The following is an 18,857-nucleotide window of genomic DNA, read 5'->3' on the forward strand; positions in this document are numbered from 1 at the left end:
TTTGTCTCTGTCATTGGAGATATCTTTTGGGATACAGTATAACAATAAGTGGAAGATGATAGACTAGAAGCCTCAAGTCCAAAGAGAGGTACCTTCTATGAGTGCCGGTACTAGCCTTGGCTATTGGGCAGGAGGTCTAAGATGTTTCTCAAATCTTGGGAAGCCTGATACAATGATATTTATTTACAATTAGTTTGGTTTTTTAAATCTGTTCAGATTAATAAAAAAAAAATCCTTCAAGATTGTATTTGCTGTATTGAAGCCTGGTAATTTATTATTATTCCACGCAAGATGACAAAGCCACAGTCAGCTAGATCTGACTATAGTAGTTGTGGTAACAGATGTATCTCTTGGGTTCTTCAAGGTGGATGTTGGCACATCTCCTAGTTTATCCATACTATGACAGGTTCTACAGCAAGGAACCTTATATATACCTGGAATAGAGAAGATAAGGAGTTGATGTTTAGGAGGGTGGATAAGGGCAGCCAGCTTCATATGGGGTTGGAAAGTAGTGAAAAGATTAAATTTCTTTAAAATTCTATTTTTTTCTACATTGCCTCAGATATAGGGAATAGTAATTAGCATTATTATGGTCTATATGCTGAGAGAGATGGGGGTATAACTATTTTGTTAATTTTTTTTTGGCTTTAGCCATTGGACAGGAAGGTATCATGAATAAAGGAGAGTTCAGCCATGAGGGAAGTCTGGAGGCTGTGTTATCAAGTCTTTTATGATCCCATACTGTTTGGACAAGGAATGGAAAAGCTGATATATCTTTTGTTTTCTACCTTTTGTTCTTCTACCTTTAGTTGATCTACCTGTGTGAGTAGATTCTCTGTAAACCAAGAAATTGAGTGCCGTTGGAAATGTGATTAGTGTCTAGAATAGACAGACTATTATTTCTTTTTGAATTTTCAATAGTGAACAGGATTCTGAACTGCTGTCTGTTGAGGTGGCACAGACACATTCTAATGTGTCTGAGCCATGTGGCAAATGTAGAATATATAAGTGTATCTTTGCCATATAGAAAGCTTGAGAATGGCCATATCAAGAGCCATGTTTTTTTTAAAATGCTCTACATAGGAATTGAGTAGAGGAGAGAAGGGAGAACTCATGGCTGTACCCTCTACCTGTATATAAGGTCCTTCCATGTGTAGTAAACTGGTGTAGATGGCAAAATTCAAGAGATCAGTGGTGTCAGGAGAAAACATTTTTAAATAAAGTTTCAGAGAGTGGGCGGTTGGATGAATAAAGAAGTGATGTCAAAACTAACAACAGTATCAGTACTATTTAAAACTAAGGTCCTTCCATGTGTAATAACTGGTGTGGATGGCAAAATTCAAGAGATGAGTAGTGGTGGTGATGACACCTATGGAATGTAAATCATGAGGACAGATTGTGGATTGATGATTGGTAAACAAGAGAAAGGATGATGTGGTAGAGACCTATAGACTTCTGAAATGTTTGCATATGATACCAGTAGATGGAATTTTTAATTTTATAGAGGGTGAAGATAGACAACCATAGAAGCTGAGAATGAATGCAGTCACAAAAGGGGCTGAGAGCTAGATTTTTCTCTTGTAGAGAGAACGGGTATCATTAGAATGTGTTTCCTTTGGAGTGATATGTGACTTCCTCTCAATGAGTTCTTGACTTTCTGGAGGTTTCTGGTAATAATTTTGGATTAAAGTAATGATTTATGTATTATGATTTGGCTCTGGTTTCATTCATTACTGAGGAAGTCCTCTCTCAGGACCCAGTTTATCTTGAGAGAGTGCATATATTGTATGGATGGATATGTATGAATGAATGACGTCTGTGCTCCTGCAGACTTTTGGCTGGAGAGGAGATGTGTTAACCACTCAGCCAACCAAGGTGGTGATCCACCCCAATTATCTACATAAATTATGAGTCAAGAAAACCTCATATCATTTGCCTTAGCATTCTATAATGCAAAAACATTATGGGAAGGTTCACTACTTAGACTGGTTTCAACCTGTACTGAGATCTTATCAGTGGGTACCTGACCAAGAAGATAGCAAGATTTAATCAGTGCAACAGAAGTTTTTTTCATATACAAGTAGAAAAAGGTATACTATCTTATATCTTGATGAGAATGGAAAATTTTTCTACTTGGTTACAATGTATACACAAGGTGCAAAAGTGGTATGCAGTTTTTATTATGAAAAAAAAAAAATGCTTTGTTAAGTCACAATAAAGATCACATACAATTGCAGTTAAGTACAATCTCTTAGGTGCTGAAATTGTTGGCCTTCAGCATTTACACATTCCTATAATCTAGTTTCTACCTCAAGCACACTTTGGTACAGAGTTCCTTATTGTCATATTTCTTGGCATGCTTCTCTTATGAATCGGATCATGTAATCAATGATGTCTGGTTTTCTTGAAGATAATTTATCTTTGATAACACCCCAAAAGAAGTCCATTTGGGGCGAGGTCTGGTGATCAAAGCCATTCAACTGTCCCTTGTCAACCTATCCACCTATGGGGTAATTCTTGGTCAAGAAAATCATGCATATGTAATCTGTATTGCTATTACTTGTTATTTATAAAGCCTGCTTGGTTACTGCACCTTTGAAATACTGTTATTCTAATTAGCAGTGTGCGCTTTCTCTCTCGTAACCTTTCTTGCTTATACTATTGCATACTATGTTTATCTACCTTTTGCACTGAGTCTTATGCCTATGGATACTAGAAAATTTATTTTTTATTGAGACTGTGCCACTAATATCTTTTAATTGGCATTAAACTCAGTAATACGGCCAGTTGATTTCTCTCTCTATTTCTCTAACACAAATTCCTTCAGTAAAACTTTACACAAACAGTTGTGGTCTATTTGCACTTAACTATATGCTTCAGCTATCTCACTAGGTTTCCCGTTCACAAGTCCGATATTTTTTTTAGAAACAGTGCATTGTAAAATAAACAATCAGGCGGTACTCTATAGACATAATTAAAACACATTTATTTACATTTAAAATAAAGTTCATTAAATAAGTGATAGGGAAGTTACTCTTCTCTACTTATCCTTTTGGTATAAAGAAATAAACTTTCTCTTTTCAATATTAAATGACTAAACAATATATTTACTCTGTTACTTCTCTGCTTAAGAAAACCAGGTTGTAAACCCCAAATTGCTGAGACTAATTTACTCATAAAGAGATTAACTAGCTATGGCAAGTTATCTTAGAATTAATATTCCAGTTAACAACTCAGAGGACTAGAGATTAGCTAGTTATGGCAAGTTATCTTACAATTTATATTCCAGTTAACAACAATTCAGAGGACTCATAGTTATTTCTTATTAGTCCATCTATGACATATCTCCTAGATTACAAAAAAGAATGTATATTAAAGGTTGGACACACTTACGGAGGCTCTTTGTCATGACGCTTTCCATAGGTCCTGCATCAAAGTCTGTAATTTTTCTTTTATCTCAGGCGCTTCAGGGGGCGTTTCATCAGTGTATTAGTGGTTCTTGGACTTCAATTTTCCCAGTACTCAAAAGCTCAGGTAAGAAGTTTCATCATACAGGTTTGAAGATCGTTCTGCAACTTTTGGCTTCCTTCGGTAACAGCGCTTTGCTTCTCCTGCTTCAGCAACTGGACCTTGCCTCCACTCGACTGCCTCTTGTTCTCTGCCAAAAACTGCCCTAGTTCTCTCTGCCGGAAACTGACCACGATGTTTGGCTCAGTCCTCTTTTATTTTCGCCTTCTTCTGACCTTGCACCAAGGGTTGTAAACCCCGAAGAAATTGGCGTTCTCCTTGATTCTTTTGTTAAGGCCGGCCCATTCTTTCTTCTCCTCCATGTACTCTTTTTTTCTTGTCTTGTCGGGCAGTGGAGACTTCTGAAACTAGTGGACCTCTTTGATACTAGCTTTGAAGGTGTTCATGAGCAGAGCTTACAGACAACTTTCTCACACACTTAATCGTAAACAACTTTCTTTTGCCAATGGCAAAGCATTGCCCTTGTTTTTGAACATTCTAGAAACTTTAGTTAAAACTGTAAATACAATCAATTCCCATAGGGTTATTTACATTAATATTTAGCATACAATACATAGAGACAAACAAGGTTATTTTTGTAACATTTTTCATGAGACTTGACCTTATTAAAAATCGATGTAAAGCGCTTTGGTATTTCTAAGCTACATCGAGTTTTACAATGGTTACAGTATAGTGGGGAGGAGCCCCATCTTGCTGAAAGTCCTCATTATCTTGCTGCAGTCATAATTGGTATAATGTCCTTCAGCATGTTAAGATGGTGTTGGTCTACAGTTGTATTGAAAATGATAAGTCCAATGACCTCTCTACATGAAAGGCCTGCCCAAACTGTAACTCCCAGGTTGATTCAGCTGTTCTTCAATTGTTACATGGGGTGGTTTTCTGTTGAGTAATGGACATAATTGTGCCCATTAACAGAGCCTGACAGTTTAAAATTTGCTTCGTTGGACAAACAAATTTTTCAAATGATGCTATCACCTTGTCATTCTTAATTTAAAACTTTGTCGCAGAATTGTAAACGGCTGTCCGGATCATCCTCTAATAATCCATGCATTAATCTTGGCTGATACATTTTTTCATACCTAAATGTTGCATCAGATGACTCAAAGAGCTGCAGGGAATGCCTAACACTAGAAGCTCTCTCTTTTGATTTTTGTTGGCTTTGAGTAAATGTAAGCGCAACTAACATTTCATTTTCAGAGATAACAATGACAGATCGTCCACTCTTTGGCACATTACAGATGGACCCAGTCTGATCAAATTTATCATGTATTCCATAAATTGTTATCCTACTTGGTGGGGGTGTATCAAGTTTTTCACCCCATTTCTGTTGAATCTTTTCAGCATTCTGTGTCTTCCAGTATTGTTTTATTATCCATTTTCATTAGTTGTTGATTAAATTACCAGCCATAATTATCTGGATTAACCAAAAAATAAGGAATGCAAAATAATAAAAGATTCATAACTTTATACCTACTTTTGCACCCACCAGTATTATACTTGACAAGAAATTATATTCTCTTTTTAATCCTATGCCATATAGACTAGTTGTGAAGTTACTTCATAACTAGTCTATAGGGTCATGAACAGAATATCTGTGAGAAAGTGATTAGAGAATCAGTGGAAGAGGATAATATGCTCAACCTGTTAAGCATATTATCCTCTTCTGGATAGAATCAAGCGTTTGGAGAGAGGTTTAGTGCACTACCCCAAACACAAGAAGTATATTCTAAGGTTAGGCAAATTTGTAATCCATATAGTGTTAGGAATGGAACAGGTGAGAAGTAGTGAAACGGAATAACTTTTTTTTTGGGGGGGGGGGGGACCTGTTGATATAACGTGGTTTGTATTACAAAAGGCTAAATCAAAACGTGATTAGTAAAGGTGTGAGGACCTTTACTAATCACATTTGAAGCATTTTTACTTGGTGAATGAGTAGAATGGTTTGCTATAGTCAGTTGTGAGTGCTTTGTACATCAGTGAGTTTAAGGAGATGTACAATCTCCTTAAACTTCATGCTAATGGCAGTACCACTGTAATAATAATAATGATGATGATAATAAAACAAGCAGCTAAAACTTTCCTCAAAGGAGTAAGTGGGGCCAATAAGCTCTAATGTTTGAAGACTAGTGGGAAGCTAGCCCACTATCTGATTTTAATAGGCACATGGAGAGGAGACATCAAAGCAAGTGCAGCCACTGCATTTCTAATGCTATACACTGTTTGGAAAGAAGTTGGACACCATAGCATGAGGAACAAACAGCCATGGTGCCCACCTTAATAAGATGTAGGACCACCTTTTTGCTGGTGAATGCAACAATTCAATGGTGCATTCCTTCCATGAGCATACAATAGTGATCAGTGAGAATTTTGGACCATTCTTCCTGTAAACATGTAATATGATCCTAGACTGTTGCTGGGCAGACGTCCCTTGTCCTCACCCAACACTTCAATTCATCCCAAGATGAATTGGAGTGTTGGATCAGGGCTCTGTGGAGGCCAGTCAAGCATGGTGACTTCATGTCCACAACATGCAATTACAGCAGCATTCTTATGACTGCATTGTCTTATTGAAAGAGATGATAGTCAGTTCCATAGAAACACCACAGCAAAGAGAATCAAATAAGCAAAATCCCTCCAATTAAGATGATGTAATCAAACACTCCGGATTAGGTAAAGGAGAAAGTAGCTACCTATGTGGGCCAATTTTGAATACAGTGACGTTGGTAAATTTAAAAATGAGAAGCTGTACGAGGCGAAATATGTCTATGGACCCATTAAAGCAGTGCTTCCCAAAACTTATGGATGTAAAGGCCCCCCCTTTTGGAAAAATTAAAATATTTCACGGCCTCATCGGAAAAAAAAAATCGAAATACAGACGTATTATTATAATATTTATTGTATTTATATTCAATACAAAACATACACAGCGAATATTGCAGAAATCAAATGCAAATATTATTTTTATCATCTTACATACATATTTGACATGGCACACTTAGTGTTAAAACATTTTAAATTTGTTTTCATTATTTCAGGCCCCTCAACAAAACAACAAAACCCCTCAACATGGCCCACAGTTTGGGAAGCGCTGCATTAAAGGTACCAGTAGAGAAAAAATGGAGAAACTTGAATTCATTAGAAAATACATAACTGGATGAGAAAAAAAAAAAAAAAGTTACAGTAGAGAAGAAGGGGAAGTTTTTCTGACTTAAGTTAGAAAAGGGCGTTGATATTAAGGACTAAAAGGGCTTGCCTACTCTGGTATATAAACAGGATTTATTTATGTTATTATTTTCTTTCTCGAAGACAATCTAAAGAAAGCAGGCTTTATAAATAACAAGTAACAGCAATACAGATTACATATGCATGATTTTCTTGACCAAGAATTACCCCATAGGTGGATAGGTTGACAAGGGACAGTTGAATGGCTTTGATCACCAGACCTCACCCCAAATGGACTTCTTTTGGGGTGTTATCAAAGATAAATTATTTTCAAGAAAACCACACATCATTGATTACATGATCCGATTCATAAGAGAAGCAGGCCAAGAAATATGCAATACTTGTGGGGAAACTTTAACAGAAGTATAGAAGATGAGATATATATATATATTAAAGATACCAAGCTATTTTATATATATAAACTTGGTTTTAATCCTATTTCGATTAAAACCAAGTTTATATATATAAAATAGCTTGGTATCTTTAACGTATATTATACCCAAGATAAAAAAAACTTTCTACATATACACACACATGGTGGAGAGGTGTGTGAAAAGTCCTGATAAACACCTAGAACATGGTTCTATCTCAGTTCCTTCCTGGTGATTATCACCAGGGCCGGCGGAAGCGGGCATGCGATGCTACGAAGGGGGCACAGCTGCCGGGGCACGGTTCATAAGTTCATTTTTAAGAAACAATTTTTATCATAAAAACAAAAAATTCTTAGAATGATCAATATTGAAATAAATAAGGTCGGATACCGAATAAAGATTAAAAAAAAATTGTATATTGCCGCCTCTTGATCAGCGGCTGTTTACAATTTTGCAGCGAGAGCAAGCTAAATGCTTGCCTGCAGGATGTAGTGTCTACTGCAGTCTATCTAAAGTGAAACAGTGAATGGTTTTTATGTGCAGAAACGAATTTTTATACAAAACATTTGTTGCTAGTTAACCAGTCATATGGTACACATTTCAGTAGGCTACTGATAGTTGCGCAGTGCGGACTATTATTTTGTCTCGGTGTCGTGTTGTGTAATAATTTCTTGTGGGTGCAAAACAGAAATGGAATCAAAAATTTAAAAAAAAGTTATCTGGTGCACAAAATCGTAAGTGTCATGCTGCGAAAGAAGCAGATGTTAAGAAACAAACTGGGGCGCTTAATAAATATTAAAATATTCTGAAGCAGATTTTAACCAACTCAATACATCAGAAATCAGAGTTGAAGAACCATGCACATCATACAGTTTTCATGAAAGTACTATTGCAACTATTGAACAAGATAAGATGCATGATTTAAGCGAAAAACAGTTAGAACATTTAGTTGTAGTTGACCATGAAACTAACACATTGTTAGTCACTGTGAATTTAGAAGATCCAGGTGAATGGGGAAATATTGATGAAAAATTATGAGTTGTTTTAATTCAAATGGGGCCTGTTCAAAAGAAAAATATAATATATTCCAGAGATACATATGGTCATAAATTTGGCGGCACGTATTATAATAGAAAAATGAAAAACAGGGTGTTTGTGCCAAGAACATGGCTCATTTATTCCGAAACTTTAAATTCTGTTTTTTGCTTTTGTTGCAAACTTTTCGCACCTACTGAATCAAGTAGTCTTTTAGAAGGTTATAACGATTGGAGAAATGTAAGTACAACTTTGCATAGACATGAGACTTGCTTAACTCACATGAAAAATTTCTTAAAATGGAAGGAACTTGATAAAAATTTAAAAAACAAAACTACTATTGGTTGCCAGACTCAAAGCATGTATGAAATGGAAAAGAAACATTGGACGAGTGTTTTAGAATGCTTGATTGAAATTATAAAATTCCTGGGTAGCCAAAATTTAGCTTTTTGCAGATCATCTGATAAATTATATGAAAGGAATAACGGCAATTTTTTAAAATTAGTTGAACTGTTGGCGAAGTTTGATCCCGTTATGGAAAATAATGTTGAAAGGGCCCTAGAACAAAACAATAGGGTACACTAATTTTAGTAAAGACAGTCAAAATGAAATATTGGAAACGTTGAGTAATGCAATCAGGGATACAATTTTAGTATCAATTCAAAATCTAAATATTATTCCATAATTTTAGACTGCACACACCTGATGCAAATAAAACAGAACAAATGACCATTATTATTCACTTTGTTTCCTGTGACAATGGAATTGTCAAGATCAGGGAAAAGTTTTTAGGTTTTGCACATATATCAGATTCCACAGGACGCGGTTTATGTGCAATAATAAGGGAACAACTGAAAAAATGGAACATTCCCATTGAAGACGTGAGGTCAAGGGTATGACAATGGGACAAATGTGAAAAGGAAAAAATATGGGCTCCAAAATTTGTTTTTGAACAAAAATCCTCGAGCTTTTTACGTGCCATGTGCTGCTCATACTCTAAATTTAATCATTAATGATGCAGCCAAAGTGAATGCAGATACAATTAGTTTGTTTGCAATTATTCAAGAAATATACAATTTCTTTTCATTCTCTTACAAACGTTGGGCCATCCTTTTAAAGTTCGTAAAAAATTTTTTAACATTGAAACAGCCATCAGAAACGCGATGGGAAAGTAAAATAAATGCAATCCGCCCTCTATGATGTCGGTTAGGAGAAATTTATGATGCACTTCGTAAATTATCGTAAAAGAACCACACACGTCTGGATCATTACAGGGCGCTTGGATAGAAATTGCATGCGGGCGGCAAAGACCCTAGCGTCAACACTGCATGCGGGATACAGGCAGACACAAATTTAACGAAATTAAAATTTGATTTTTAAGTCACGCAGTGAAAAACATATGAAAAGATAAAGGGTTACTACAATTTGTAGACCGTGTTGTATAAGTACTGCGTTCAACAAGGGTTACCATTGAAACCACGTTGTATAAGTACTGCATTATACGAGGGTTACCTGTATTTAGAAATTTATGTACATTTAATCATACAAATAAATACAACATTTATTTTACAAATGATATTCTATCTTTTTCAATTTAGCCACTTGAATACAAATTCTATCCTATCGTTCTTTATGAACTGGTCAATAACATCATCATAAAAAGTTGGTCATAACTTAATTTTCCCAAGCAACATGCACACTTGTAAAAGCTGGCTGAAGCTCACTGGCTAGAGCTACTTTGACTGCGTATGACCCATGTTTGAGCAACAGGGTGAGATGACGCGGAGAGAGCGGAAATGGCTATGTGAGCACATGAAATCACAGTGCTGAAGCGAGGACCTGAATGCTCCCACAACTGAGCAGGCCAATGTAGCTTGACTAGCATCGGCCTTCGATACACAATGCAAAGTCAATTATTGCCATGCAGGCTTAAAACGTCTTTTGTCTACAAAAATAAAAGCCTTAATGGAATGCTTATAAATGCATGTATTTATTAACAAATAAATATTACTTCTTTCTCCATTAATCAATTAAGCATAGCAAGCATAGAGAATTCACCACTGGATTGGAACATGAATCTGCACAAAAACACTCAGAACGAGGCTCACAATACGGTTTCTATGGTAGGACTGCAATATACAAGCCGTGCATTACTAGAGTGGTGTCATAAACATGTCATTTCACACTTCACTCATGTAAAAAAAGATGAAACTTAGAAAACAAAAACCATTGAAACACTAAGAATTTGATGTGCTGCACAATCTGCATGTCTGTTTAAAGGACTGAAAGGTGGTGTCAGTATTTGTGACTGCATTCAGGCTATTAACATGAATATGATGCAATGTTTAGGTGTTGAAAAAAGGTATCCTCCTCCTCTTCATGAAGCATTGATACCTGCAAAAATATAATATTAGTATTATTGCTATTCCAGGTGTGCGCCGCACACCCAGAATATTCGTCCGAACAATGCAATGTGGGCGAGATGTAGTAAATTGATATAAAGATGGGGGAAAAAATCGACTGATAACAGTGAGACTTTTGAAGATTTTTCCCATGAGGCAGTTGCTGAAATTTAAACTGAGAGGGTTTTGGCAATCCTTTTAAAATCGAAACAAGGGTTCAAATGTTTCCCTGCAAGCTGAATTTCCTTCCACTATCTCAACCTTGTTTCAGTTCACTGTGAACTCAGACTGTTTCATTTGGCAAAGAAAATTCCACAAAGAAATAGAGGATACAGCCATAAGCTCTCTGTTTTTTCCCCTTCTCCATGCCTAACTACTTTATGCAAACTTTTGAAGAGAACAACAGAGCTCTAGACTCTGTTCTATATAGACTTACTGTTTGACTATGCTGTGTAGATGATGTGTTCTTCATTTGGCAACATTTAGTTAGTATATCTTTAATGCTGTAATATCCTTCTTAAAAATAAGCATAAATTATCAACTGTAGAAGCTGATCACTGAGCATCCTTTCTTCATTTTGAAAGGATGCTCAGTGATCATAATTTCAACATCAAGTGATCATGTGCATGATCACTTGATGTGGAAATTACAAATCCAAGGATAGGTAAGTATACTCTTCTGAACCAAACTGACATGCTAGCTCACTCACAGGAAAAAAAAAAAAGTAGAGTTCCAATTGGATAAAAGGCTATGCAATAAATGGTGCTTCCAATGAAAAGTAAAGCATGTGTACTTTTGCATATATCTATCCAGTGACATAAGTTATGCTTTTCCCATCCATAGTACCTTTTATTTGATCTGTAGATTCTATAACACACACTTTGAATTTACATGAACATAAAATACATTTCATTTGCTTTGTTCAAAACTTTAATTGTTCCTTATTTTTCAACAAGTGATATATTTCAACTGCCTATGTGTTTTTATTTTATTTACTGTCTTTTTGATGCTGTTGTCAAATTTATTGTGAAAATACTTGGAGTTTACAACTCTGAATATTTATTATCACCAAGATGAGAGGATACACAGCATGGATGTATGATGACAACACAAATACTGGTGAGCAGGGGGAGGTCGTATGATGTCTACAGTGATGCTGGTAATGAACATTAAATTCCTGTGTAATCATCCAACCTTCATCTGTGTGTGCTTTTCTTTTACAGCAGGATCACATTTGTATGATGTCCGATAGAAAGTTTTATACACCATCTCATAATGCACTCTTGAAATATAAGGAAAAAAAAATTAATAGCATAATCAGTATTATTACAGTCAATTCTAAAATAAATTTAATATTTTTAATATAACAGAAACTATTCAACTCATAAACTACCAGACTTTTTACTGTGTGTGTGTGGCAACAAAGAAAACAAAAATCAACTGTAATCTTTTTGTAAATGTTATAAATTGCAGCTTAAATCAAAGATATAAGAATACAAAATATTCATGTATGTAATTGATATAGTATACAAAAATATACTTAAAAATTTAAATGGAATTTACTTTTTTAAGTATATTTTTGTTAGAGACTCATCATGGGAGGTACTCACTATTGCATACAATGCTCATCCAACCATGTCTTAAACTAATTCAATGTGTCCACATCCACAACACACTTAGGCAATGCATTCCACTCACCAACCACCCTCCATGCAAAGAACCTGCTTCTCACTCCTTTGCTCACACCCTCATACAGTTTCCAGCAATGGCCTCTTGTTCTACTCCAATTCTATGAAAAATCTCTTCCATGTTTACCTGATAACAACCCCTGACCAGCTTATGTCTCAATTATATTCCTCCCTCTTCCTCCTATTCACGAAGCACATTCGAAAGACCACTGACTACCTTTGTGAATCTTCTCTGTACCTTTCCAACATATCCTTGTCACCATGAAAGCCTGGCAACCAAATCTGTGCACAATAATCCATATGAAGCCAGATCAAGGCCTTATACAATGGAATCATAACCTCTCTATTTCTGCATGTCAGGGTTCTCTGCATCATTGCTTTTATTTGATGTGATGTCCTCGCAACTTGTGTAATGTGGCTCCTGAATTTCAGATCCTTGTCTAACATCACTCCTAGATCTCTCATCTTCTATACTTCTGTTAAAGTTTCCCCACAAGTGTATACTTTGCATCCCATCGTTGCTTACCAAATCTCAAAACCTTACACTTGGCAACATTGAACTGACAGTTCCACTTACCTGCCCATTCATGCAATCTATTCAAGTCTTGTAAGGCATTAACATCAGCCTGACTGTGCATTGCTCTCCCCAGTTTTGCATCATCCGCAAACAGCTGGATATCACTAGCTAAACCCAACCCAATATCATTAACATACAAATTGAACAACAATGGTCCCAAAACTAATCCCTGCAGCACACCACTGGTGACCTTTCTCTTTTGAGATGCTGCACCTCCCATACACAACTTTCCGACACCTATCTGACAGCCAGTCACTGATCCAACACAGAAGTCTGTTATCCAATCCTATCTGTTTCAATTTATTTAAGAGCTTGTCATGTAGCAGTCCATCAAAAGCCTTTGCAAAATCCAAGAACACCACTTGGATTTTGCAAAGTCCAAGTGGTGTACTTTGTCCAAGGTTTTGTCACCTGGTTATAGTACATAAGTAAGTTAGTCAAACATGATCTCCCCTTAACAAACCCATGCTGATAACCACAGAGAATACTGCTGTTATCAACCCATTTCTGTATCCTACTTCTCGCCAATCTCTCCAGGACCTTCACTACAACTCCAGATATACAGACCAGCCTATAATTTGAAGCTACAGCCTCATCACCGCCTTTATGCAGTGGAACAATTTTATCCTCCTTCCACTCCCTTGGAACCTGTGCTGTTGCAAAACTCTTATTAAACAGGCATATCAATGCTACTGCCAGTTCCCTGGAACATTCCCTTAAGATGCATGGTGATATGTCATCGAATTCTATTGCCTTATTAACATCAAGGTTATTTATTTCCTCAAATACCTCCTGCTCATTCACAAGTAAGCTATCCTCTCCTATGTCCTCTACTCTTAAGTTCCTCATGATTCCACCCTGATCAGGATGAAACACACTTATAAATTGATCACTGAATATCTCAAGAGATATTCAGTGATCAATTGAATGATAACTGCTTCTGCAGCAGTTGCCATTCTACCACTTTCATCCCTTAACTTCATCTTTCCATGATCATTCTTCCTTCTACTTGCCACATATCTAAAAAACTCTCTAGGGTTTTTCTTAGCCTGATTTGCCAATTTCTGCTCATACTCTACTTTTGTTTTCCTTACTAACTGAGTCACTCTCCTCTTGTTCTTTATATTCTTCATGTGACTGATTACCATTATTCATCTTGTACTTCCTCCAAAGTACTTTCTTTTTCAGATTTCATGCTTAAGCTCCACATTCATCCATTTTACACCTACCTTATTCAGCTTTTTAGCTGAATAAGGTAGGTGTAAAATGGGATACATTTTTGGGATACATTCGTACATTGATGCTGTTATATATTTCTTTGTACGTTCCCATGCACCATTTATTTCCTTACCGCTCAACTCCTTGTTCCATGTTATAGCTCGAAGTTATCTCCTAAGCTTGTCATAATCACCAGACTTATAATTCCAGATATATCCTTTCGTCACAAAAGTCTGCATATGACTATCCACAACACAGGTGATTACTTCATGATCACTTTCACCAACTGGAGGAAAATGCGAAACCCCCTCTAACAATTGAAAGGTACAGGGGAAAAACAACTTCAGTCCACTTTGGCCTTCAAGCCATTATTTGCCATTTGTTTTTTTAATTTTTAAGTACTATTTAAATTAATTATGCTTAATATACATGAATGTACCATATCTATTATTTTTTTATTTTGTTATGCTATGTTTACTTGCATTTTGACAACAAGGAAAATTTAATTACGTTTTTTTCGGAAGTCAAAATCATGGACTGAAGTTGTTTTTCTCCTGCGCCCTTCAGTTACATCCCCTGATGAAATGATCAGATCTAGAACTCCCAATCCTTGCATGCCTTCCTTTACGTGCGGTCTGAGATAGTTATCTCTCAAGAACTCGAGAAATTCACTTTCCTTATTCCCAAATGCTATCTCTTCATTCCAATCTATACTGCCATAATTAAAATTACCCATAATAATTATCCTTCCTCTGTTCACTAAACCAAGTTGTTTATACATTTCTTCATCACAACCTTCCACATTCCCAGGCCTATGGCAACATTCAACTAAATATGTCTTTTCTTAACCTCCACTTTACACCACACTGCCTCATAACCATTGCCACTATTTCCCCCTTTTATGCCTACCTTATGTAGACTTAATTCCCCTGCTATCATCAGCAGCACTCCCTCTCCCTTCCTGCCCTTTCTGTTCTCATAAAAAATACTGTACCCTTCCATTTCTATTCCCGTTACAATATCATCTTCATGCAACCATGTTTCACTTATTCCAGTGATTTGGGGGGTGAATAAACTCAATCACTGAAACCATTTTATCCTCTTTATTTCTGATACTTCTGGCATTTGTAAACATACACTACAGTTCATTTTTACATCTATAGCCAGTCTTATCCAAGCCATATGTTGGTTGTGATTTCCCCACTACACCTGCCAAACACTTTATCACCGCTTACCTGCTCAGTCTCCTTCCCCACCTACATTGCAATATACTCCATCGTCATACATACATTCACTGCCACTTTCAACATTCACTCTCTCTCTATGCCATGTCTCTCTGTCCACCTGAGCTCCTCCCCACCATTTTGCTGTTCCTCTTGTATTCCCGTTCTCTCTTCCTCTCTCACACTACTACTGTTTCCACTGCCAAGCACTGCTGTCTTTTCAGTACCACTCTCCTGATTTTTCTCTTCATCTCTTCCTTCTGATCTCAGGCATACATCACACACACTGCACTTCCACACTCTATACTTTCATCCAGCAACACTTTCTCCAGCAAACTCACTCCAAAGCCATTTAAATGCAACCCATCACATCTGTATAATTTCATTCTTACCTCAAACACATGCCATACATCCATAAACTCCACACCCTTCTCCTTACACAGCTATGCCAACATACCATTCATGATTTTGGATCTCTGTCGCAACTCATCATCATACCTAGGGTAGCATTATTTTTCCGGAGCTCTTTCTGACACTACACAACTTACAGCTCTCTAGCAGCCATATTTATTTATTTTTTTTTTTTTTAAAAGTAAATGGATAAACTTTACCTCTGACATTCTGATTCAACTGAATCAAACTATTTATTTATGCTTTTCTTAATGTAGGGTTATCATATTTTCGGAAAGATAATCCAGACGTTTCATGAAAAATTAATTTTTCATTAAATTAAATTTTTCTGAATACATTTTTCTTGCTCCTCCTTTTTATTTCTCCAAAATTTGTATTGGTATTATAGGAAGATATTACAGTAACATATCACCTTTTTATCAAGAGACTATTTCTTGACATTTTTCAAAAGATAATCACACAAGATATCTGAAGTTTCTCCAAGTACAATACATATTCAAAATGTAGGAGTTTTATCTGAATCCTGTGATCTAAAGTAAAGTACCAAACTACTATAGGGACTAGTTTTATGTATTTATAATTTGAACTATCAATGGTTACAGTTACATAACTAACAGTTTTTAAAGAATCCAACATTTCATTGAAAATTAATGGTCATATCACATTTATAATTATCACTTCAGCTTTTGTGCGAGTGGCAAAAATTTTGGTTTGAATAGCTTTTTAATGAACTTAGGTGTACAGTCAGAATGATAAGTAAATACAGCTTCTTTAGCAGCACATTTAAGGTCATTATCAGTAGCATCTGTCAATTTAAAATAAGCAGCAATATTAGAAGTTGAAACATTAATTACTCTCTCTTGTGTCTAGCACTTTTTATATGATCTTCTATATCATGTCTTCCCTTGTATGTGACTGAGAAGTCTCCATTACACAATGCAACTTACATGATCACTGCCATAAGAAGGTTTTAAAAACTTATACTTAGCTTGGTCATTGAAATTGCATTTTCTCTTTCCCATAGTAAGTAAAGTAAGGAATACAAAAAACTAAAAAAAAAAATATAAAAAAATAGCAAACTTTTCAGACACAAATATCAAATGCACAAGGAGAATTACTAATAAATAAACACTTAAGCACTGGCAATTTAAAATTTTCGGACTTTTTTCAATCCTGGACACAGCCTAGGACGTAATTACAAATCCAGGACTGTCTGGGCCAATCCCGGACATCTGTATTTTGATTCAATGGGCGAGGATGATAATCCATTATTTTTTTTCTTCTTCTTCTTCTTCCTTTCCAGGCTTATAGGTCAAGTGGCCTGTTCCAGACTCAATTCCATCTTTTTAAGGGTCTTCCTCTGCATCGAGTACCTTTTGGGCAGTAATTTAGAATTTGTTTAGGTATTCTGCTTGTATTCATTCTTAGTATGTGTTTTTTCCATTTTTCTCTATAGCAATTAACTGTTTCATTTAGGGAGGTTGTAATTCCAAGTTTTTTTCTGATTTCGCTGCTTTTCATTTTGTCCATTATTGTGACTCCCTCAGTTCTGCACAGAAATTTCATTTCGGATGATTCAAGTCTTCTTTCATCTGCTTTTTTTATTGTCCATATCTCACTGCCATAAAGTAAGGTTGGTTTAGCTACTGTATTGTAGATTCTTATTCATGTGTGTTTTTGTACATAATTGGGTTTAAAAATTTTATTAATAATGCCCGTTACTTTTAAAAAGTTTGATATCTTTGGTTCTATATCAGCTTCATTTTCATATGACATTGTGCAACCTAAATATTTGAATGTATTTACTTACTCTATTATTTTGTTGTTTATTACTATTTTGCTTCTTATTGGATAAGCACCTTTGAAGGCCATGACTTTTGTTTTGGCTGTTGATATTTCCATACCATATGTTTTTATCAGATTATTTAGACTGCATAATGATTTTTGTAGTTCATCTTCATTATTTCCAAGGATTATTTGGTCATCAGCAAAAAGAAGAGTAGCTAATCTGGTGTTACGGTTTATCTTGAATCCTCCTTCATTAGATATCTTCCATTCGTTTATGATTTTACCTATGCATATATTAAATAAAACCGGTGAGAGAGGGCAACTCTGAGGTACTTCTCGATTTATTGGTTTCCAGCTTGATGTTGAATTATTGTACTTCACAGATATTTTATTATCTTGATATATATTATATAAGGCTCTAAAGAGTTGGTTTGGTATTTCATATTCTTCTAGGATTTCCCATAGTTTTTCTCTAATAATTTTATCAAATGCTTTGGTGTAATCTATAAAAGCTATGTGTGTTTCTATGTTCGTTTTTCTGTGTTTTTCAATTAATAATTTTAACGTAAATGTGGAGTCTATGCAAGACCTGCCTTTTCTGAATCCATGTTGTTCTTCTATTAATTTTGGGTCTATTATACATTTAAGTTTATATGCTAAGATTTTTGCATATACTTTATAACAGGTACTAAGTAAGCTGATTCCACGATAATTGTTACAATCAGGTTTGTGTCCTTTTTTGTAGATGGGAATAACTATTGCTTTGGTCCAATCTTGTGGGCATTTTCCTTCTTTCCAGATCATATTATAAAAGTTAAGTAACCTGAGTGAGAATTCAAGTCCTGCATATTTGATAAGTTCCAAGTTTATATTGTCTTCTCCTGGAGTCTTTCTGGTTTTGCTTTGGGTTAATGCTTCTGTTAATTCTTCTAGAGTGATGTTTTTCAAGTTATCAGAGATGTAAGGGTAGTTTTCTGTTTTGAATGTTTTCAACATACCATAGATCTTGGTAGTAATTTTGCCATGTTTCTATTTTAATGGTATTAATATCTGCTTTTTCTCTAGTTTCATTGCTTAGATCTTTGAGGATTTTATATGTATCTTTTGAGCATACAGTCTCTCTCTAATTTTGTTACAAAATTGTTCCATCTGTTTCTGTTTATTCTCTTGCATGCTGCTTTTGCTATTGCATTTTTTCTGCTGTATTCGATTTTTGATTCTATTGTTTTTAGGTTGAGCCAGTTTTTATATGCTTTTTTCTTTTCTTCAATAATGCATTTAATTTCATCATCCCAGTCCCTAAGGCCTCTTTTTCTTTGTTCTTAAACTTTCTTTTGCAGCTTTTGTCATTATGGTTTTTAGGTTTGACCATTCTTCTTCTATATTCTGATTTT

At 35.5% G+C, this 18,857-nt stretch overlaps 1 protein-coding gene across 3 annotated transcripts in view; it reads right to left on the minus strand.

Annotated features, from left to right (window-relative positions):
• Positions 1–11,594: 11,594 nt before the first annotated feature.
• LOC150110364 (uncharacterized) overlaps positions 11,595–18,857 on the minus strand; it is a 192,322-nt gene continuing 185,059 nt past the window's right edge. For all 3 annotated transcript variants that reach the window (XM_090393266.1, XM_090393257.1, XM_090393278.1), the window contains one exon: positions 11,595–11,840. In XM_090393266.1, the coding sequence (XP_090249392.1) occupies positions 11,744–11,840 (97 nt within the window). In that variant the 3' untranslated portion in view covers positions 11,595–11,743. The remainder of the gene's footprint in view (positions 11,841–18,857) is intronic.

Source organism: Typopeltis vanoorti, chromosome 1 (genome assembly GCF_054136105.1).
Source record: "Typopeltis vanoorti isolate ZY-2024b chromosome 1, IOZ_Tvanoo_1.0, whole genome shotgun sequence".
NCBI lineage: Eukaryota > Metazoa > Arthropoda > Arachnida > Uropygi > Thelyphonidae > Typopeltis > Typopeltis vanoorti.